The sequence below is a fragment of the Agelaius phoeniceus genome, chromosome Z (assembly GCF_051311805.1).
Source record: "Agelaius phoeniceus isolate bAgePho1 chromosome Z, bAgePho1.hap1, whole genome shotgun sequence".
Taxonomy (NCBI): Eukaryota; Metazoa; Chordata; class Aves; order Passeriformes; family Icteridae; genus Agelaius; species Agelaius phoeniceus.
Window position 1 is genome coordinate 85,066,580 of NC_135303.1, and position 23,356 is coordinate 85,089,935.

The 23,356-nt window shown below is 47.1% G+C and overlaps 1 protein-coding gene across 1 annotated transcript; it reads left to right on the plus strand.

Moving 5' to 3' along the window:
• The first annotated feature begins 671 nt into the window (after positions 1-671).
• Positions 672-23,195, plus strand: VCP (valosin containing protein). The gene is made up of 17 exons (XM_054651989.2): positions 672-857; positions 5,578-5,689; positions 6,072-6,244; positions 8,001-8,143; positions 11,214-11,344; positions 13,015-13,146; positions 13,559-13,661; positions 15,362-15,495; positions 15,752-15,887; positions 16,877-16,989; positions 17,589-17,753; positions 17,861-17,983; positions 19,052-19,264; positions 20,544-20,852; positions 21,705-21,860; positions 22,187-22,341; positions 22,741-23,195. The coding sequence occupies exons 1-17, from the start codon at positions 841-843 to the stop codon at positions 22,844-22,846; spliced, it is 2,421 nt and encodes an 806-aa protein (XP_054507964.1). The 5' UTR covers positions 672-840; the 3' UTR covers positions 22,847-23,195.
• Positions 23,196-23,356: the final 161 nt, after the last annotated feature.

The window sequence follows — 23,356 nt, forward strand, 5'->3', positions numbered from 1 at the left end:
AGGGGCCCCAGGAGCGCTGGAGAGGGGCTTTTGGCAATGACATAAAACTGGCTGGATGAGGGATAACTGTTTTGAACTAACAAAGGACACGGTCAGATGCGGTATTAGGAAGAAATTTTTCCCTGTGAGGGTGCTGAGGCCCTGCAAAGGCTGCCCAGAAAAGCTGTGGCTGCCCCTAGCTCGCTGTGAGCCTTCGAGGGTGGGCTGGATAGGGCTCTGAGCAGCGTGGCCTGGAGGTCGCTGCCGGGCCAAGGCGGGCACGGCCCACCCCCCGCCTCCACCGAGGCCGCGACCATTTCCCCACCACGAGCAGGAACGAGGCTGCCCTGAATGGCGGGAACAGGTGCGCGTGCGCACTACGCCCCTTCCGATTGGCCGTGCCCTCGGAAGCCGCCCAATCAGCGGCGGCTGTGAAGGCGGGACTTCCCTCCCGCATGTTCCCGTCGGTGGCTCTTCGCCATTGGCCTCGCGGCAGCTGTCGCTCGAAGGGTGAGCCGCGCTGCGATTGGCTGCACAAAGTGGCGCCTGGCTGGTGACGATTGGCCAGGGCACACAGAGGGGCGCGGCTCAGGCGGAGCCCTCGGTCTTTCTTTTTCACTCTCTCCCATTGGCCGAGACGGCGGCCGGCCGGAATTTCCGATTGGCCGGCGCACGCTGTTGCTAGGCAGGCGAGGCGGCGTGGGCGGGGCTCCCTTCGCCGATGAGTCGGCGCTGAGGCTCAACCAGCGCGGACGCCCCGAACCCCTCCGCCCGCTACCCGCGACCCCCGCGACCCTCCGGACTCCCCGCCTGCCCCGAGGAGCCGCCGTCCGCCGCCCCTCTCCCCCTCCCCGCAGCGCCATGGCCTCGGGATCTGAGTAAGTGCGGGCCCCGCCGCCTCTCCGCGGCCTAGGCCTCGCCGCGGCCTGGGCCCGCTCCGGCCTGCCCGCTTCACCCGGGGCGGCCCGCGGGCCCCAGGCGGGCGAAAGCGGCCCCGGAACGGGGATGAGCCGCTTCCCGCCGCCCGCCCCGCCACGGCCGGGCCTGGCCGGGAAGTGTCGAGTCATGGCGGGGGGGCGAGGCCGGGCCGGGCCTCCCGCCGTGCCTCCGCTGGGCCTAGGGCCGCCCGCCCGCCGGGCCCTGAACTACGGAGCGCTTTGTTTTCCAGCCCCGTCCCGGGCTCCTTCTGCTCGCAGCGGCCCGGGAGCCGGGGCTGGCGAGTGACTCGGCGGTAGCCGAGGCAGACATGTTGTGCTGGGCAGGGCCGAGGCGGTCGGCGGTGTTTCCGTCTCGGGTGTCTTGCCTCACTCTTGTTGGCTGTGCTCAGTTACAGGCTGAGGATCGTCTTCCGTGCTCCACAGCAGTGAGTAACAGTCTCCGCACTCAGCCCACGTGCATTTTGAGCGGAGTAAAATAGAATCCAAAAACAAGTTTTCCCAATCTAGAAGTACTCAAAGTGACTTTTTGACTTCGCTAGAGGCACTTTTAGTCCCATTTAGTGTATTTTGGTGTTCTTTGAGTAGGTTTCCCTTTTTTAAACAACTCCTGTAATCTAAAACTGCTTGGCCCTGCCGGGTCAGTTCAAGCGAGGTGTGCCAGGCATTCCGTGTCTGCAGTGGAAGTGACATTCCCAGACCCCTGTTGCGCAGCTGGGTGAGGTTAACAGTGTTTATAAAAAGGTATTTCTACTTCGGCAAAGTTTTTCTCACCCACGCAGGATACCAGAAAAAGTTAGTTTGCAGCTGGAACACGGTTACTTTTTAGATGCCATTTTTTGTCACAGCTGCTGGCAGCCATCTTGCTGAACCGAGCCTCAGCGTGGCAAGTAGCATTCCAAAAGCTAAGGGAGTGTGATTTCTGAAGGGATCCCTGTTTTCCTCTCCCAGCCTGTCTGAAACAGTATTGAAAATTTGGTTTCTCCACAATGTGTCTAAACTGCCCCCTTGGTTGTCTTACTTCAGTGTCTGTAGTCACCACATACCTCAGACACTTCACCTGGGGATAAAAATGCTTTATGACTTTTCTCTTTAATACCTACCTGGGAAAAGCAGTTCAGTCTGTAAATCATATGTTCAGATTGGTAAGAAATTGCTCACGGGTTTTATCTGGGAAGTGATTACACAACGATGGTGGTAAAAAAATCACGTCAGTGTGCAGAAGACATGGCTGATTTCACTTTCATTACTGCAGCTGGAATCATTCTGGGAAATGCCTTTTCCCTTATTTTTAGCACGGGCTTGAAGGAAAGGAAACAGCTTGTTTCCTTACTTTAAGCAGGGCTTTGGAGGTTGGTTAATTTTTTCAGAAGGATCACTAATTGGTAACAACTTTCTGCTCTTGTTCTTCATACCCTCCCCTGTGATGCCTCTGGGCATTATCAGTTGTTGAACAAGGGGAGCTCTGACATGGAGAGAAACCACCACTGGTGTAATTAAGTCCATGAGGCTGTGTCAGGGGAGGCTGAGGTTGGGTACCAGGAAAAGGTTTATCCTGAAGGTGGTCAGTCACTGGAACAGGCTCCCCCGGGAAGTGGTCACAGCACCAAGCCTGGCAGAGGTCAGGAAGCATTTGGACAATGATCTCAGGTACATGGTGTGATTGTTAGGGCTGTCCTATGCAGGGCCAGGAGTTGGGCTTGAAAGTCCTGATGGGTCCCTTCCAGCTCAGGTTATTCTGTGAGTCTGTAGGAAGTCCCCCTGGTCCTGCCATGTGTGAAATGAGGCTGTTGAACTGCATTACTGAGAGAGAAAAGGAGGCTGAGGGAGCCTGTTCATGCTTGGCCTTTAGGGTTAATACATCTTTGCTTCAGTTTTATAGATGTCTTGCACTTTATGTGCAAGCTTGGCCATTTGCTGTGCTGGTTATTGTGTCCTCACTTCTGGCTTCTGTCGCGGGACACCTTAATACAGACCTTGAATTACCTTTTAATTCCAAAACAGCTCTGAAGCTACGTTCTGTGTTCAGTTTGTCTCTTTGCTAAGTCAGGGAAAGAAAGGGGTGAGAGGGAAGGCGTGTGAGGGAGCTGACAAACTGGGTAGGTCAGGGAGGTGATTTGGAGGGTTTCCACCAGGCTGTCTCTGACCAGAAGTTCATCAAGGAGCTTTAAAAATTACCTGGGTTGGCTTTCTGTCCCTGTCCTTTCCCAAAGTTTCTGGCAGGAGAGAGTCCCAACACACGTTAGGCTTTCCTGCTCGGTATTTTCTGTTTGTGCTCTCCTTCCCACAGTTGTTGGGGTTTGTCTGAGCGTGGTTGAGGTGCACAGATCTCTTTTGCCCTGTTATTTCAGCTGCAGCATGAGGAACCCCTGGAGAGATGCAGTGAGGGCAAATGGTGATGATAACAATATTGTAAATTGCTGCTGAAAGATGGGTAGTGCTTGTCTGCCTAAACTTTACCCTTGTCTGTAGGAAAAATGACATCATTTCCATGCCAAGCTGACATGTAATTTTGTAGCACCTTTGTTTTTTCCTCTGCAGACCTGTCGGGTCAGAGCGCTGAAGCTGACCCTGCACATTTAGCTCCCTGGATGCTCTTTCTTGTACACTTTTATTCCATTTTTAATGCTTCCAGTCCTTTTTGATCACTCTTAGCAGAACCAGGTGGATTCTTGCTGTGTTCTTTTGCACTGCTGCATGTCCGGTGCTGTCCAAACTTTCTCTCCAGTCTTTTGCAGCTTTTGCTTTGTGTAGAGTGTTGCTTGAAAATCTTCCAGTTGTTACCCAGTTCCTCTACGGTTTTTGGTCTGGTATTTCAGGCTGGTTTTTTGGCTGTAATAGCAGTCCTTGCATCCCAAGGGACAGACACTTAGTTTCAGCAACATTTCACATAGATGAAGTCTGGCAGTGGTTTCTTATCAAAAGGCCTTGGGATTCACATCTTGTGTGCAGACGGAGGAGTTACAGTCACACTCTGGATAACCCAAATAAGGAGTATTGTGTCTCCCTGGTGTCCCTTAGCTGAAATCCTGAAATATTTTTGCTGGGTTAGTTTCCAGTGGCCACAAGCTAAAGAGGAGGCAAAGTCCTTAGAAGTAGGTTGTTGGTTTTTATGCACTGTTTAACCATAATCTGCCCTGATAATGTATTTGTTCAGTTTACTTACTGCTCTCTCAGTTTTCCTGGAAATTGCAGTCTTTTTAGGACTCATATTTTTAGATTGATTGTGGAATTCATGAGCCCTTTCCAGGATGTATCCAGCAGCTTTTATTGTGTCCTTTTTACCTCTTGCAGTCTTTAATAAAGAGAGGAAAAGGGTAACTTTCAATAGTGCTGGCAGTCCAGGAAAGTCCATGTTGCCTTGGTTTGCAACATGTTTCCTGTGCTACCAGTGTTTGAGGGAAGATTGAAAACATTTTGAAAGCAAGCTGGCTGCTCTCACAGGCCTGCTTGGTATTGTTTCCCCTTTTACGTGGCCGAGAAGGGAGCCAACACTGCATAGCCTGTCTTGGAAAAGCCTCTGCCTTGAGGTGGGGAGGGACCTGGGTAACATCACACCATAGGTATGTCACCCCTCTCTGATGGACTCTTAAAAAATGCAGTGAACATGCCAAGTGCTGCCATTTCCACTCAAGGATTGGTTTCTTCTGATCATTCTGTCTCTAAAAGGGTGAGATGGAGCCAAAGTTATGGCTGCTCCCATTGTCCACAAAGCTCCCTACCTTTTGCCAGTGCTTGCTGCTTGCTTAGGTCAGGGGAAGACTTTGTTTTCATTTATTTTCTTTCAGAATCAAGTCAGACTATGCAAGGTTTTCTCATCTGACCTTGGCACAGCCACACAGTTGGAGAAAGTAGTCAGCCCACTGGGGGAAGCTACAGCACTGCACCCCTGTTGTGTGTGGCTAATGTACAGCTTTCAAGAGCTCCTCTAGAATAAGTTGGTTCCAATTCATATTCTGTCATAGAGTGAATTATTTGCTGTATTAGATTTTGAAGGAGAACAGTTTATCTGCCCTTTTTCCATTTCCTTGATCTTTTACTTGCTCCATTTTGTCAAGGGAAGTGAATTATCTCTTGCATTTCTTGGTGGTATTATAGGCCAGAGCTGCAGTGACTTTTGTGACGTTATGGAAAACAGTTAAAAACCCCCAACACAAAATCATTTTCTGTGAACACTTGAATATTTCTACAGCTTGCTAGGTTTAACAAACAGGCATTGACAGGCTACACTCTTACAGCTCTTCCTGTCAGGGTTGCCCCAGCATTGTCCTTTAATGCTGCTATTTATCTGGGATTTGACACCAAATAGACTTGAACTTTTGTTTTGTTGGCAGCAGTTACGTGTGATTTCAGATGAGTCTGACTAATTCATTGAGGCGAAACATCTTACAGTCAGCAAGATCTCAATGACCACTTCTTTTCATAGATAGCTTCATAGCTGTATCCATTGGAAGCTCATAGTTACATTTACTGACAGAAAACATCCTCCCTTCAACTCGTGCAACTGGTCCCGGGGAAGTAATGTTCTCCTTTGTGCTACAAACAAGTAGAGTTTCTAAAAGACAAGACAACAAAGAAACTTTTAGAAAGTGGAGATGAAAAGAAGGGGTGGCTGGGCGGGGCCAGTATCATGCAGGCTCATAAGCTGTGTTTTCTCTCCCAGCTCTAAAGCCGATGACTTATCAACTGCTATTCTGAAGCAGAAGAACAGGCCCAATCGGTTAATTGTTGACGAAGCCATCAATGAAGACAACAGTGTTGTGTCACTGTCCCAGGTGCGTCATCTGTAGAGGGCAAAGCATTTAATCTAGTAATTTGCAAGCTGTTGCTGTCTATTAACTTGAAATGTAACTTTGCAACATGAGTACAAGTGTTTATGTCAGAAGCTACGGCTTTTACCACTGAGGGAGGGTTGTCTTGTTTCCTGACACTCCTCCTTGACAAAATGCTTTTTGAGCCTCAGTTTGTAGGATTCAGTTGAGCTTGTGCCCTTCCTCTGGTTTCAAGATTAGCTCTGTACTACTGTAGTAAGAGTCTCTGTCCTCTGGATTTAGTATATCACTTCCACGGTGTGATTTCCAAGGTCAAGTAACTCCCCTTCAAGTACTTGAATTTCTGTTTTTTCAAAAGCTTGTTCTAACGCTTTGCTGTTTACAGGCAAAGATGGATGAGCTGCAGCTGTTCAGAGGAGACACTGTCCTGCTCAAAGGAAAGAAGAGGAGAGAAGCAGTGTGCATTGTTCTGTCAGATGATACCTGCTCAGATGAGAAGATTCGCATGAATAGGGTTGTTCGCAACAACCTGAGAGTGCGCCTGGGTGATGTGATCAGGTGAGGACACAGTGTTACCTGTGAAAGACATTAGCAGCATCACACATTATCTCATAGTATCTGAGCTGCCCTCTTGCAAAAACAAGTTAAAACCTGTTAAAAATGAATTCCAGAAAAAAGTGGAACAGACAACAAGATTAAAAATGCTCCAGGGATGTTTATATTCCAATTTCTTGTTGTAAAAATCATTATTAAATTGGGAATGCTTAAAAAATGTTGCAGGGATTTTGTTGTGCAGCCCTTGTGGGAAGTAGAATCATAAAATTACTTGAATTGGAAGGACCTTAAAAGTAGTACTGAAACTTGGAAATACGTATCTCTGCTTAATAGGTCCTATTCTGTGATGGGAGTGGGTAGAATGGTAGCACATGAGCATTTCCTGAACATAATAAGTAGTGATTTGCAGGTTTAAATAAGGGAGGGCTAACAGCTTCTTGTCCTCCTGAGCATTGTCTCTGAGAAAATGAGAGCCTGGTTCTGACACCAGACTTTCTGAAGTAATATCTGTATTAATTTTTAAATGCAAAATGTTTTTCATACAAACTTAGTAGATGAGAGAAATGAGGCGGTTGCACCCATCCCTCTACCTCTAAAAATGCAAGTTTTAAACACCGCTGTAATTGATTCAGAATGGTGCTTTGTGTCTTTGGATTTAAAGTAGAGGTGAATTCTTACTTTAACCTGATGTGAGATTCTTGTTGGAGTCTCTCGTAGTGTGACAGCCCATGCTCTCGTCTTCTTTATTAGCTCTGTGTCTGTAGTGGTTCTCAGTCTCCCAAATGTGTTACCAATTGTCTTGATTCATTGTGAGGTCAGGGAATTTTCACTCACCTGCCCTCAAAATTTTTCTTGCCAATATTTAACTGCTTATAGTGTTACTGTGTCTCAGTTTCTGCCAAAATCCAGATTAATGTGCTAACACTCCCTCAATGTGGTGTGTCAAATATTTTCCTTCTGTCTCCCTTGTATTTTACCCTTTTGTTATGTCCTCTCTGTAATGCACGTAGTAAAAGAATTCCTTAGGAGTCTAATGAAAGTCACATATCACATATGTCAGCTGCAGTTCCTTGGCTTTCCTTAGCTGGTGAAGCCAGTTTCTGCCACAGCTGGATACTCCGAGCTGTTGCTACAGTAGGCTGTTGTGCTACAATACAAAATAACTGTAGCATGTATTTAGAAGGGGAAAGGGCTTTCAGCCTTTAACCTACTCATCAGCCCTCAGGAAGTGGGACTGACCTACCCATTGCTGCAAAGGTGTTTACCCCTGGTCGGTACTGTGAGAGCCTTTGCTTGGAATCCAGGTTTGTCAGCAATAGGACTCTGGGCACTGCAGTGAGAGAGAGGAAGGAAGGAGTGTTTTCCCCAACTCACTGTTCCTTGAAGCTGGTTCTCCAGTAGCTTGTTGATATAAAAACTGCCTCATGACTCTCACAGGTCTTTAGGCTATATTAGAGATGTCTGAATGTGGAGAGGGGGTCTGCAGAAGAGCAGAAGGTTAGGAGGAAGCTATTAAATTCCCCAGTGGTCTTGGACTGGGCTAAAAGGAGTGAAGGCAAGTGTGTGCTGTGAAAACTAGCTCTTGGTGGGTATGATTTTTGCCTTGTCACACTGAAATACTTCTGTGTGGGTAGGAAGTCTCACCAAGGCTTTTGATAGTCTTTGGATGTTCTTTCCTGGGAAGGGGCATGTCTTTTCTTGTCCAGGTGTAACACTGAGGTGTAAGTCCAGCACTAACTGGAGTTTTCTTCTTCTGCAGCATCCAGCCTTGCCCAGATGTGAAATATGGCAAACGTATCCACGTGCTGCCAATTGATGACACGGTAGAAGGGATCACAGGGAATCTGTTTGAGGTCTATCTCAAGCCCTACTTCTTGGAAGCTTACAGACCTATCAGGAAAGGTAATAATGCCTGTCATTCAAGTCCTCATGGCCCCAAGTGTGAGCTAGTCCTGAGACTAAATACAGAGAATTTCTAGAATCTTGCACAGATCTTCATGAGGCATTAGACCAGCATCTGTAGGGAGAGATTTTGCTAGTGGTGATTTAAATTTTCCATAATCTTCAGAAGGAGTGATTGCTGCTGCAGGCTGGCAGAGCAATTTGGTAGTTCTCCTGAATTTCTTTTAGCTGTATGAGATGGGAGAACATCAGAAAGGCTCAGGTGGAACTTGGGAGAAAATCTCATTAAACTAAGTTGCTACCATGTGATGTAATTGGTGAGTTGCCTGCATATTAAACAATTGGTTTGGTTTATGTTGTGCTTATCCAGTTTCATTAAAGTCCATCCTTCATTAATGTGGTAATTGAAGGGGACTGAGGTTCAGATCACCACATGTGGAGTGGTGGAGTCAGCTGCTGTGAGGTGCTGAATGTGGTGATGTGCATATAGCTGCCATAGAAGCAATCATATGAGTGTCATGTAACAATTATCATCATGCAATTTAGTTAATTTCCTACTCTCACCTAAAATCAAATCACCTTGACCCATACACTGGGCTTTTCCATCCTCCCACAAGTCACATCACCCACAAAGTTCACCCAGGTCCTTGAGAAAAAGCAGAACAATGTGTGGAAAAGCAGAATCATGCATGCCTTTGCCTCAGGTAGCAGTGACCCAGACTGTTTATCCCAGCATATTTTTTATGTGCACTACAGGAACTTTGTCTCCTTTTACAGCATGTAAAAGTGTTGGTTGGGGAAGGACAGTCCAGGCAGCTTTTGCTAAATGTATGTCCCAAAGTTTGCTGGTCCCACCAGCCTTTGCTCTCCATGTCGTCATGAGCAGTCCATTGCATCATTTGGTTTTCCAGAGTGTGTTGCACAATAAGGAGTGCAGTACGCCCTCTGAAAACCATGCTTTGCCTCTCCCTGGGATGGAGTAGCCTCAGTGCCTGATGTTTTGTCATCAGATCCAAAGACTTTTTTTTCCTCTTAGAGTATGATATAATATGGAACAGGCTTCCAATGTGCTGGGCGAGGTCCCAGCACATTGCAGTGATTTGTGTCTCTCTGGAACTGCCAGCCTGACAGCACACCTTTTTCCACATATTTACTAGTTTTCAGGATTCCACACTTGTTCAGGAGTTCAGAATGTTATAGGTAGTCACTGGCCTGGACACTTTCCCCTCTGGGTGATGTTCTTAAACATATTAACTTTAAACAAGACCTGAATCACATTCAGTGATGTGCTGTTTCACAGCACCAAGCTTGCCAGAATTCCAGAAGCATTTGGACAATACCCTCAGGCACATGGTGTCATCCTTGGGCCTGTCCTGTGCAGGACCTGGAGTTGGACTCAGTGATCCCCATGGGCCCTTTCCAACTCGGGAAATTCTGTGATAAGAACCAGCCTGGCTTCAGGTGTATTGAAAGGATGTTAAAAATCTTTAAAATACTCAAATGCTACTGTAATCAGCCTGGCATTGGAAGACATCGGGAGGGAGATGTAGGAGAGGTGCAGTTACCAGTGGTTCCCAGTGGATGGCTCCCGAAGTACAGAGCCGATAGCAGTGCTCAGTTCACTCCTCAGATTTGTCTCAGGACCAGCGGCTCCATCTCATCCTAAGCCACTACTGCAAAGAACAACAGAAAGATCACGTTAGCCCAGGCAGCAAGGACAGTAAACCTCCCCACAGGGGTCACTCACACCGAGTGAGGTGTTAAAAACACACTCTGAGAACAAGCACAAATAAACACCATCACCAGCTACTATTATATACTGAATGCATATAACAAATTCAGCTTAACATGTTCTGCTCAGATCTGTTGTTATGCCAACCCTTTTTCCCTGTGCTGGCTGCCAAGAAGGACTGTTTCTTTTGATCCCAGCATGTGACTGAATATCAGATAGCTACTCATTCCCCACTCAGCCATGGGATGGGGAGCAGATCAGGAAAAAAGAGAGACCTGTGAGTTAAACATTTTTGTTATTGAAACAAAGTAAAATATAATAATAATAATAGTAATGGAATAGATGGGGGGTGAAACATGGGGGATAAAAAAGACTGGTGTTGCACGACACCTGAGATAGTTGCTCACCACCTGCTGAATGATGCCCAGCCTGTCCCTCATCAGTGTGTGGTGTCTCCCTGTGAAATCCCCACAGTTCATACACTGGGCAGGGTGTTCTACAGCACGGAATATCCCTTTGGGCAGTTTGGGTCAGCTCTCCTGGCCATGCCCCCTCCTGCTTTCTTGTGCACCTGCTCCCTGCCAGAGCCTGGGAAACTGAGCAGTGCTTGAGCTAGGGTAAACACTGCTGAGCAACAGCTGGAACATCAGTGTGTTATCAGCATTATTCTCAACTGAATCCAAATCACAGCACTGAAACAGCTACTGGGGAGAAAATGAACTCTATCCCAGATCAGACTGAGACATGAATAACAGTTGGCACTCTGAGTAAATTCATTATTTGGAGTAATTTAAGGAATAACTGGGAGGTGAGTAGAAAACCAAGCAGACTTTTGGGGTTGTGTTCATAACACTTTGGATGTACCATAGATGGAAGTATACTATAGACACAAGTCAAAGTTTTCCAGGGTCTGTTAGCCAGGAGTCACAGTGCATATTGTTCTGCTTCTGGAGACAAACAGTTATAACTAGTATCAACTAGTTACAGTAAATTCAAAATGAGTTTTTATTGGGTTAGGGCTTTTTGCATGTTCTAAAAATGTTAAATTGAAACTGAATGGGAAAAAAAGTGATTTCTTGCCTTTGTGGTTTGTATTTGGGCAGGGTATTCTTGTCCATTGTTTGCTGTTTTTTACTGGAAGAAATTTGAGAATCGAAACAGTGCTCATGCTGTTGCATTGGATGCAGTTCTTAGTTTAACATGCAAAGCAGTGTTATAAAGGCCACAGTGTCTGCCTGTGTGACCAACTTCCTTGAACTCTGGGGCTGCTGGTTGTACAGGGGTTATCATTTTGCAGATGTGGGTTGCAGCAGGCCACTGACGTGTGGGGTTTTACAGGTGACATCTTCCTGGTGCGTGGAGGGATGCGTGCAGTGGAGTTCAAAGTCGTGGAGACAGATCCAAGCCCGTACTGCATAGTGGCTCCAGACACAGTGATCCATTGTGAGGGAGAGCCCATCAAAAGAGAGGTGAGCAGAACCCTGCCACGTGGTGCTCCTGCTGGATCTCCTCTGTCCAAAGCCTGTTTCTGGGACAGTGCTTGAGGGCAGCAGTGTTTGCAGTTCCTGTTTTGACATTTTATCTACTGATTGTAATGGTCAGAAACTCTGGTTTCAGGAGATGTGCTGCTGCTGAAGGTAGTCAGAGAAAGGTACACCCAGTGTCTTCCTCATATGCTGAAAGCACCAGGGGGTAGGTTTGCTGATGAGATGCTGTGCTTTGGCAGCAGCTGTTCTGCATCTGCTTCCAGATATTTCACACTGTGCTTGGATGCATCTTTTGATTCCAGTGTTCCCTTGATCCATAGCAGAGAGAGCTTACAATGGTGCTAAATTTCATGGCATGTGAAAAGAAAGTAATGGACACTTTTTCCGAGAGAAATTTGAAATCCTCAAATGGTTTACATTAAAAAAATAAAAATTCCCCAGTTCATTAAGGTGTCTAGCCTTGAGTGTTGCAACCTTGTGGCTTCCTGAGGGGCTTGTCTGACAGGTTTTGGCAACCTCACTGTACAGAGTAGGAAATGTGAGGGAAATGAGCTGAGGTGGGTGCATACTTCATAGAATAAGTACCTTTTTCTGCCTGCAAATAGTGTGAGTGCTGGTTTGTTGTAAGCTGCCTTCTGAAAAACATCTCTGTGACCCTTGTGAGACTGCAGCTGGGCACTCCATGCATCCCACTTGACCTCTTCAGGCCACAGCAGAGATGGACAGGAGTAAGTTCAGCCTAGGCCACAAAAACTATGAGGAGCTGGTGGTCAAGAATGAAGGAGGAGAGACTGGGATCATGGCATGATGCAGCCTGGAGAAGTGAAGGCAAAGGCCTACTGGCAACTGCCTGATGGGAAGGGATAGATAACCAGGCTTCTTCTGAGAGCTGTGCCCAGGGACATGACTGACACACTAATACAAGCTGGATCAAGGGAAATTCCCAGTAGATACTTGGAAAAATGTTTCCCCCATTCTTGGAGCAGAGCCCAGAGAGGGCAGAAATCTCTGATATTGAGACCTTCAGTGCTTAGGTCCAGCCCCTGCTTGAAACAAGTGGGACTTGAACTGAGTCTCTCTGAGATTCTAGGCTATGTTATTATTTTCATGTGGCCTAAATAACTGAGGCCAGTAAGGGTTTGGACAGAAGAATGGATGGATATTGTGAGGGAAGAGTTGGTATGATCATATCCATATGTGTGGACCTTAACATTCTCTGCTAATTGGAGTCAGTCTCAAAAGGTAACACTGCACCTGAGTAACTGGCAGCTAGGATATGCCAAATAGATAGCATTGACTCTAAGGAGTAAGTATATTTTATACTGACATTGTCTCTTGTTACTTCCATTAGCCCCATCAAAGAGTCACAGAGCTTGTTTTGTGTTAGAGTCTGTAGGGAACCTGGCAGCAGAGGCTGTCATTCCAGAGGGTGGGCTTCAGTGAAGTCTGAGTACGTGCAGGCAATTCTCTTTATATGTCTGGGAAGACAGAGCTAAGAAACAATTATAGAAGACATCAGGAAGACTTGAAAGGGAGAATCTCAAGACAGGCAAGAAATGTCTAAAAAGCCATACTCCTGGCTTCTCTAGACTGGGAGGGGTTGTTGAGCTATTGTTTTCACTCAGGTGTTTGATGTGTTTCCTCCTGGGCAGGATGAAGAGGAGTCACTGAACGAGGTGGGCTATGATGACATTGGTGGCTGCCGGAAGCAGCTGGCTCAAATCAAGGAGATGGTGGAGCTTCCCCTCCGACACCCTGCTCTCTTCAAGGCCATAGGGGTGAAGGTAGGTCCCCACATGCAGGTGGATAAGTGGGCTTGCCCTGGGAGATGTCTCTCCATGACAGAGATTTAGGAGATACTGGAGAGGGGAATAAGGAATTCGTGATGTGGGTCTTTGGTTTTTTTAATGCTAGTCTTTGGAAGGTATTTGCGTACGTGTTCTGGACACAGACTGAAACACTGGCAGCTTGTAAAGCAGAGTGATGCTTTGAATCAGCGCTGCCAGTTACTGGCAAGGTTTTTGTTGTGTGTTGTGTGAAGTAGTAAGGGGTGTTGATAGCAGTGCTGACATGGCAGCTGTTGCATGAGTTTGCATCACAATTTCAGACTGGCATTATCAAATGCTTACAAATTCACTGTGAAGCTGCTTAAGCAGTGAGATATTCATAACCTAAGTCCCTTGCCTTTGTCCTCAGCCTCCACGTGGGATCCTGCTGTATGGTCCACCTGGCACTGGTAAAACACTGATTGCCCGAGCGGTGGCCAACGAAACAGGGGCTTTCTTCTTCCTGATCAATGGTAAGTTTTGTGGCTGCTTTGGCCCCAGGTCTGCTGTGTGCATCTTATGGTAAGGAATGGTGTTAACAGGGCTTGTAGGGCCACATTGTCTTCCTGACATCCTTCCTTACCTCTTTCAAGCGTGCCTCTGGGGACACTTGGAAGCCCTTTGTGTGGAAGTATGTGTAGTGGCACTTCCCTGAAGCTTGATTGTGTTGTAGCAGAGTGCTTGGAAGATTGTGCTCACAGGGATTTGATGTCCGTCTGTCCATTTGTGAAGGGAGAACTGGCACGGCTTCTGGCTTTGCTCCCATCATGTTCTGTTCAGAAAAGAAACTGCTGCTCTGGATTCCTCTTTCCCCTCAAGTAAAGCACAAAGACCTCTTTTGTTTCACAGTATGTTATTTGGAAGGAACTTCCCTGAAAACTATATTGAGATCCTTTGAACCTAGCTACAAGTGACAGAACTCCTATTGATAAGTCTCACCTGTAGCACTTGAGGTGGATACTGGTTGATACCTAGTAAGGACTAGATTCTGAATTTTCCACACTGCTTCTCTGTCCCATTTTAGTCAGTGCTGGAATAAGAGAGCATTTTTACTGAAGGAATGCAGCTTTTCTTCTGCAATTTCAATCATGTGACAGCATAACACAGCACAGCAGTGACCGGCAGTAGGATTAGGGACTTGCTTTTATCTCAAGAGAGTGGATGTAAATGGGCTAATTTTAGCCACATGTCACCCTGTCATATACTTCCTCAAGTGTGTGGAAGCTGTCACTGAATGCTAATGCACCAGCCGTTTCTTCAGATGCCTGTACATCTATTGCATAATGAAAATAACACTGTCAGAGTTAGCTGTGGATTTGCTGCCTGCTGCCCCAGTCTGGAGCTGCAGGCAGTGCTGCAGACAGAGCTGATAACTGGTGAGTTACCTGTAATGAAATACTCAGAGCACCTGCCCACACCTGTGTCTCTGCAGCTGGCAGCTGTGTGTGCCTGAGGGCCAGGTTTATTTTTCTTGGATCCTTCAGAAGCATATTTTCTCTTCATTACCACTGCCACCAGCATGGCAGCAAACTCTGTAAAAACAGGATACATCTCTAAACCTGCACTAGTGTTCAGCAGTTGTAGATGTCAGGGGAATGCTGTCCATCCATTTGGGATCAGTGTGGTTACACACTTCAATTTTGTATTTAACCTTTGAGAGGAGATGGGGATTGTGGTTTTGTTCGTTTGTTGTTGGTTGTTTTGACTTTTTTAAACTAGTTTATAGGATCATAAAGAGGTAAATGTATACGTGTGTAATGTAAGCTAAAGATGGCTTCATAGAGCTTTTTCCTTCCCTATCCTGGTAATTCATCACCTTATAATTTGATTGCTTCTCTTGCAAGCTAGGACTGGCATTAACTGTGTGTGGTGGTACATTACAGAGAAGCTCACCAAGTGTGAAATAGGGTAAGGAAAGAGCCAGCTAAAGGTAGCTCATTGTCTAGTGCTGCATTCTCTTAGAGTAAACTGGAAACACCAAAATAATGATAGAAACTAATTCTGCATGCTGGTCCTGCCTTTCAGCTGCAGATTTAGTGAATTTGATTGATAGTATTTGCTTTGGCTTGAAATATAGCTTGTCCCATGTGGATGTTGTACTAAAAATATTCAGCTGTGTGTTTTTGGGGCTAGCTGCCTCTCTTCTGAGTGGCACAGCATTGCTGTTTTTTAGGTCCTGAGATCATGAGCAAGCTGGCTGGTGAGTCTGAGAGCAACCTGAGGAAAGCCTTTGAAGAAGCAGAGAAGAATGCTCCTGCCATCATCTTCATTGATGAATTGGATGCCATTGCTCCTAAGAGAGAGAAGGTAAAGAGAGCCTGTAGGAGGTAAATTAGCATGTCCTTTTTTTTTGGAAGCAGCTGGCATGAGTCTCTGCATTTCACTACAGAGTAAAGCAGCATTTTTTTAACACCTGAATTCAGTTGGACACCAGGAGGGTTAGATACAGCTCAGGACATCTGTTACCATGCTGTGGCTGCTGTATCTGCCGGCTCCCATGCAGTGCTGGCTGCCATGCTCCTTGTAGAGCTGTTGGTGCCAGCGCTGCTCTCTGTCCCCACAGACCCACGGGGAGGTGGAACGTCGCATCGTGTCTCAGCTGCTGACCCTCATGGACGGGCTGAAGCAGAGGGCACACGTGATCGTGATGGCGGCCACCAACAGACCCAACAGCATCGACCCAGCGCTCCGGAGATTCGGTAACCACCCCTGCCCCCTCTTCCCTGTGTGTCACACACTTTGTGACAGGCCATGCTTCAGGGGCCCCTAAGGATTGAGCAGGAAGTCGTGCTGCACATGTGTTACATAAACTATTAACTTGTCTCCAGCTCCTTGCTAGAAATTATTTTCCGGGCTTGGAGCCTTTGATGTCGTTTTCTGTGCCATGTTAGGTGAGAATGTGTAGAAATAATACTTTGAAGGGGGAAAAGTGTGCTAGCCTGTATTAGGTGAAGCTATTTCAGGACACACTTAAGGAGGAAATGCCTTAGGGGACGTTCATGCATTAGATTGCAGAAGGCTGTGAATTACCTCATTTGGGTTTCTTTTATTAATGAACAGTACAGTAGTTTCTGAGATTCAGGTCTTCAAAACATGAATATCTGGTGTGTGACCAGTTGATAGAGTCTGTAATAGCAAACCTATCAACTGTGCAGGGGGCCTCTTAAATGTGTAGTGAGCCATTTGAAAGCACAGCTGTGGCTGGAGGAAAAAGTAGAGGTGTACACATCTTAGTGAATATTGCAGTGATGTCCTGTTTTCCTCATGTATTTCACCACTTGGGTAGTGCTGTGAAAGTTCTAAAAAATTAAATCTCTCAGTATTTTTGGACTCTTGTAACAAGGACACGCAGGTAGAAATAAAAATGTCTCATGGTATGTTGGTTCAGTGAAGCTTATTTCCCAAAAATGCAGCTCAGAAGAAGTTACTACATGTGCAATCCTCTGTACTGTATAATCCCAAGGTCTTACTGTTAGTCTCACAGTAGTCTCACTTTCCCTAAATGCCTAATACTTTTCCTCCTTCTCCGATCTGTCTCTTCTACTGTGCTGATAGATGTTGCAGGCAAACCCAAAACTCTGTCATTTTCTGATACTTTGTGGAAAACATCACCTTGCTCAGTCAGAGGAAGGCAGCAACTCCTGTGGTGTGCAGAATCAGCAGCTCAATGTGTGCTTGTGCTCCCCAGGTCGTTTTGACAGAGAGGTAGATATTGGTATCCCTGATGCCACTGGGCGCCTGGAGATCCTGCAGATCCACACAAAAAATATGAAACTGGCTGATGATGTGGATCTGGAGCAGGTGAGTAGTGTGCCATTAGGAAAGCTTGTCTCGTTTCCAGTGTTCTGTTTCATAGTGGAAGTATTGTTAAGGCTTGATTGTACAAGTGGAGTGGCTCAATTAGGACAGCCTGGAACTGCATGAATGGGTGATCCCTGGGATTCCTTCTGACCAGTTTACCTGTGACCAAAAGTCCTCACTCACTAGTTAGGAATGGCATGGCTAAGTGAAACAAATATGTATCATTCCAATCTGGAAGTGCCTTGCCACTATCATCCTGGGTTTGTTTGCTATGTCATTGCCATTAAAAGTACAGCAGCCCTGAAAAAGCTCACACACAGCTGGGTGAGCATTGTGGTGTCACTGTACCACCTGCAAGCTGGATGGTTCCTGTCATCTCTGTCCTGAATGAAGAACTGCAGTTCTCAGAGTTACCTTTCGAAATTCCAGATGCAGATTGGATCTCTAGTAGGCAGTAGAAGGCACAGTGTCTTTGCCTGAGTGTTAGCACTTGAACGTGCAGCAAAGCCCCGACGTTGCTCTCCTCCCTTCCCAGTTCGGGATGCATGTGTTGCCCTTGCTTGTATCCCTGTGAGTCATGGTCAGTGCTCTGCTTTCAGGTGGCAAACGAGACCCATGGCCATGTTGGTGCTGACTTGGCTGCTCTTTGCTCAGAAGCTGCTCTTCAGGCAATCAGAAAGAAGATGGATCTCATAGACCTAGAAGACGAAACCATCGATGCTGAAGTGATGAACTCTCTGGCAGTGACCATGGATGACTTCAGGGTAATGCAGGAGTGCCCCATGTTCTTATGGGTGCAATTAATTGCCTCTCTGAGGCAAGAGAGTGTAACATGTTAGAATTCATATAATACTGTTTCTTCTCACAACAGTGGGCTCTGAGCCAGAGCAACCCTTCTGCTCTTCGGGAGACTGTGGTGGAGGTGCCACAAGTTACCTGGGAAGATATTGGTGGCCTAGAAGATGTAAAGAGGGAACTCCAGGAGCTTGTACAGGTAAGCTTTACAACAGATTTTTTACTTAGCCAGCTTAAAATACAATAATAAAATCTAGAATATCTTAGTTTCTTGTTTGGGCTGCAAACACAGTAAATGCAGAGGCTTTATGGCATTTATTCTAATGGACTGTAAATACCATGCTGTTCCATCTTGGTGAACTTGGGGAGGAAGGCGCTGGGAAGCAGCATTATGTTTTCCTGAGCTGAGTCTGCGGTGGCATTTTATGTGGGTGTTGTGCAACATGCATAAACAGCCACAGTTCTGCCTCTTAAGTGGAGACCAGCAGTGGGACCACTGCTGAGAATCATCCTATGTGGTAGCTGTATCTGCCAGGCAGTGGATGAAGGTGCTCATACAGAGAGCTTCTGAAGGGCTCCCCATCAGCCTTAGCACAGAAACAGGTAAGAAGTAATTGTGAAGCCCTCTACAAAAGGAAAGAACAGAACAAAATGTTGCAAATTATCTGTGGAAACTCCAGGTGTCTGCACTGGCAGTTTGGATTGGGTACATTCCTGCTTTCAGCTGGCACTGTAGAAACATCCTGTCTGTGAATAAAAGAATCTAAAATTTTAGTCTAACTTTCTGATGTTAAAATCATCACCTGTCTTGTATATGACCTCGTTGCTGAGGATAAAGGCTCACATCAGACACCTTGCTGTCTCTGGAGAGCAGAGCAAATAGGTTAGGTAATGAGCTGTTCCCTTTTGCTTCTGCAGGGCAGAGTGAAGCTGAGGTGAAGTGTGCTGGAAAGTACTGAACTGGTACTTGGGAAAGTACTGAACTGTAGTTAGTTCCTAGAGATAAATAGGTTTTTTACGCACCTTTCCAAGGCAGTGTCCACTTAAAAACTGCAGTGGCACCTGGCAGGATCTTGTGTTTAATCCACCAGAAATCTTAGTGCTTCTGGTAGAACCAAAACTGACTCAGAGAAGTGTGTCCCTTCTTGTAGCATAGGACTTGGATTGGATGATCTTTTGAAGCTCCCTTGACGTGCAAACCATTCTGTACTTCCAAGGTAGCCTGCTGTGGCTCATCATGGGAGGTTTTTGTTTTGTTCTCTTTCAGTATCCTGTGGAGCATCCAGACAAGTTCCTCAAATTTGGCATGACCCCATCAAAAGGGGTTCTGTTCTATGGGCCACCTGGCTGTGGTAAGACACTGCTGGCCAAAGCCATTGCTAATGAGTGCCAGGCAAACTTCATTTCCATCAAGGGGCCAGAATTGCTCACCATGTGGTTTGGTGAGTCTGAAGCCAACGTGCGTGAGATCTTTGACAAGGTAAGTGTTTCTCCTGTTCTCTGTGCTGTCTTTGTGCTGAGGTATCCCCAGAACTTTGTCTCCACTGCATCTGTCTTACTGGTTCTTCTTTGTGTCTTCTGTGTTTTCCCCACTTGCACTGAGAGCAGGAGTTCTTCCCTGGTATTGGAATTAATCCTCTTGAGCAACATAGCTCTTAAAACTCTTTTCCCTGACTGCAGTTGGCATCTGTCAGTAGAGGGTGATAAATTCCCCAGTGCCTTTGGCAGAGGCTATGGTTAGGAGGGCACATGTATGTTCCTCCCCCCTGGGAACTTTGATTAGCACCTCATTAACTGTCATCATCTACAGATTTTCAGAATATCCTATGGGTTCTTGCCCTGCAATATACACAGTTTAGAAAGGAGCTCACTCCTGCTCAGTTGTCCCATAGTGTCTTCTCCTGTCCCAGAAGGTGTCTGCATGGATTATCCTGTGAATCTTTGCTCTTGTGGTGTATTAGAAAAAAGTTGGCAGGAGAGTGGAGAAAAATCGAGGTGGAAGAGAACCTCAGAGACTGTTTAGTTCAGCGGGTTGTCCAGAGTAGGGAGGTAACTTTGAAATTTCATCAGTTAAGTGCATTGAGTTCTGGGCATGTGTGAAGGGTGGAGAATCCCTGACCTCTCTGGGCCTGTGTGCTGGTGTTGGAGTGCTCTTATTGTGACCAATTTCTTCCTTATTTCTTACTGGAATTTTCTCAGCTGCTCACAGCTGTGTCTCCAGGACAGGAGACTCCCAACACCCTCCAGGCTAGGGGCTGGAGAGGTGTGCATGAGTGAGGGCTGCAGCAGGCACCTCCTTGTGCCTGTGGTCTTTCCTCCTTTCACTGCACACTGTGAAGAAAGATCCAACTCCCCATAACTACACATTAGGTAGCTGAAGACAGCAATTGGATTTCTCCTTTCCATTGGATATATCTCACCTGCTTCAGTGCCTGAATAACCAGCTGACATCTTCTGGTCTTGCAGAGAGAGTTCTAGTCCAGCAAAATGGCTCCATTTTTCACTCTAGGCATTGGAGTTACTGCTTTTCTGCCTAGTTCACAATGTTCCCACTTCAGGGAAATCCAACTTGTTGTTCAGGAGAATTTAATGGAGGGGTCGTGTGGCAAGAGACTGCTCTGGAGCAGCTCTTCCAAGCTCGTGAAGAGCTTCTGTTTCTCTTGAGCTGTGTTAATGGTGAGGAAGGCTTAGTGTGGAGTCAGCATGCTCCTTGTTGGGCAGTATTAGCATGGAATAATGGTGCCCACTGCTTTTTGCAGGCTCGTCAAGCAGCCCCATGCGTGCTCTTCTTTGATGAGCTGGACTCCATCGCCAAGGCCCGAGGCGGGAATATCGGTGACGGCGGCGGTGCTGCAGATCGTGTCATCAACCAGATCCTGACTGAGATGGATGGCATGTCCACCAAGAAAAACGTCTTCATCATCGGTGCCACCAACAGGCCAGACATCATTGACCCAGCCATCCTGCGCCCTGGCCGCCTGGATCAGCTCATCTACATCCCCCTGCCTGACGAGAAGTCCAGGGTTGCAATCCTTAAAGCCAATCTGAGGAAATCACCAGTTGCAAAGGTAGAATCTGCACCCTCGCTGCTTCTGGCTTGGGTTTGCTGTGTGCTGCTTGTGTTCGTCACAAGGTGTGGACAGCACCGAGGTCTGGAGGCTCATCCATGTAGTAGCATGGTAGAGGAAGCTGGAGCTCTGAGGTCAGGTGTCAGTAAAGCCAGAAATTGGTCTGCAGACACAGCAGCTCTTTGTCACATAATGGGGTTCTGCTCATGGTGCGGGATCAGAAAAGCCTATTTTGGTGAGGTGGAAAAGATTCTTGCACTCTGGGGAAAAAAAAAAAGTGTAGAACACACAAGTGTGAAATACAAATTGAAGAGGAGCAGTTGCAGTGAGTTGTTGCTGAGCCCTGTCATAGACAAGAGCTGTGTCCCTTGCCTGGGAAGAGGCAGTAATGCAGCTGAGAGTTAATCAAAGAAAAACAGACATGAAGTGGAGCCCAAGCTTTTTTATGCCAAGCTTACCTATTTAGTTTCAAAGAAGGTTGCAGTAATACCCTCTCAACTGAGGGGGAGGAGAGGAGGAGGTCGGCTGTCTTGGTCTGCTTGTGCCCCATCTCTATTTCCAGTCTGATGGTGTTTTGCTTGACTCCTCGTGCTGAGACCTGAGCAAGTCATACCCTAAATCTGTAAGTGCAGAGGCATTTACAGCCACTTTGTGGATTCTTGGTGGGTGTGAGGAGTGTAGCCTGCTTTCGTATGTTGTTAACTTTTCCTGAAAACGAGAATCTCAACAGCTGATCTTTCCAAAATTGGCCATAGTTAAGACAGCACCTTGATACCCTGGGATCTAAAGATACCTCTCTGTCACTTGGGGATATGAGGTGTAAAGGAATGGCCTCTCTTTATTTTTCTCTAGGATGTTGACCTGGATTTCCTGGCGAAGATGACCAATGGCTTCTCAGGGGCTGACCTGACAGAAATTTGCCAGCGTGCCTGCAAACTGGCCATCCGCGAATCCATCGAGAGCGAGATCAGGCGAGAGCGTGAGAGGCAAACCAACCCTTCTGCCATGGTGAGTGGTACACCGAGCTCTCCCATCCCACATGCCTGAGGTGTGATGTGTTCCTCTGTCATCCTCGGGGATGAGTGGGCTCTTGTGCAGAGCGTGGAGCTGGAGCACTTTGTACTCTTCTTGTGGGAGGTTGAGGACCCTCCTGGGATGCCTCATGGTCAGCATTGCTCAGGAGATGCCTTCTGCAGCCCTGACTCATGCACACCTCTCCAGCCCCCGCCATGGAGGGTGTTGGGAGCCTCCTAACCTGGAGGGAAGCTGTGAGCAGCTCTTGGACCCGTAGAGCTTGGGCACACAGCTCACCTGGTCCCTCTGTCCTGCTGCAGGAGGTGGAGGAGGACGATCCTGTTCCCGAGATCCGCAGGGATCACTTTGAGGAGGCCATGCGCTTTGCCCGCCGCTCTGTCAGTGACAACGACATCAGGAAATACGAGATGTTTGCACAGACCCTACAGCAGAGCCGTGGCTTTGGCAGCTTCAGGTACCTGTGGGGTGTGAGGGCTGCGCAGTATGGCTCAGCCAGCCCCCGAGCACAGCACTGGGGCAGCTTTCTGATGGGTTCTGGGCAGCAAAACTCTTTTGCACTGTGCATTCCCATTCAGCCTTGAGCATAGAGCACCAAGACACGGCGTGGCGGGTGTAGGCTGTGCTGCAGGTTGGTTGTAGCTGCTCTGTTGGTGCATTCAAAGTCCCTTTTTTCCTCTACCTCAAGCGAGATTTTACAGCCAGCAGCCATGAGCTCTTTGTCCTTCCCTAAGTCTTAATCCCATTCCTTCTTGGTTGTCACTGGGGTTTGGCACAGAGGGAGGGTATGGCCCTGAGCTGCAAGGAGGTTTTTGAACAGCTTCTCTTCTCTCCTGTCCTGCACTGCTGCATGCAGGTTCCCCTCAGGCAACCAGGGCGGCGCCGGCCCAAGCCAAGGCACAGGAGGTGGCAGCGGGGGCAACGTGTACAGCGAAGACAATGACGACGATCTCTACGGTTAACTCGCTGCCCTCAGTGGACCAAACTCCACACCAGGCCACGTTGTACAGGAAAAAATCCAATGTTCAGTGGACTCTTGGCTTCTTCATTCCTCAGTCAGAACAGTGTAGCTGCACGTCAGACTTTGTACAGGGAATGTTTTCTGCAAACACAAATCCAGAGCGATGTTCAGTTGGGAGGCAGACAGTGAATTAACAAGGAGGGGAACTTAATTTCTGAGAAATTTCTGTTCTAGTTTATGTGGCAGAATCAGCAGCTTTAGCAAGGGTACAACGCTAGCCTGTATTAAAAAAAAAATAAAACCCCACAAAAAATAATAAAAAAAATTAATAAAAATCCCACAAAACTCTAGCAAGGTCCTGGCAGTTCCTTTGTGTGGTGCTGTCACTGTCAAAACCCATGTCTGGTGCTGTGTGAGCTCTCTGTGCTCCAGTGGAGCCCATCTGTGTGAGTGTTCCCCTGCTGTGGATAGGGCTGCTCTTCATGCTTAACACCTCTTAGCTCTGTTAATG

What these genes read in the sequence shown, in the direction of transcription:
- VCP (XM_054651989.2), top strand. An exon ending in CCCAGCGCTCCGGAGATTCG is followed by an intron (nt 15,888 to 16,876) that starts GTAACCACCCCT and finishes TGTGCTCCCCAG; the next exon opens with GTCGTTTTGACAGAGAGGTA. An exon ending in AAACCAACCCTTCTGCCATG is followed by an intron (nt 21,861 to 22,186) that starts GTGAGTGGTACA and finishes GTCCTGCTGCAG; the next exon opens with GAGGTGGAGGAGGACGATCC.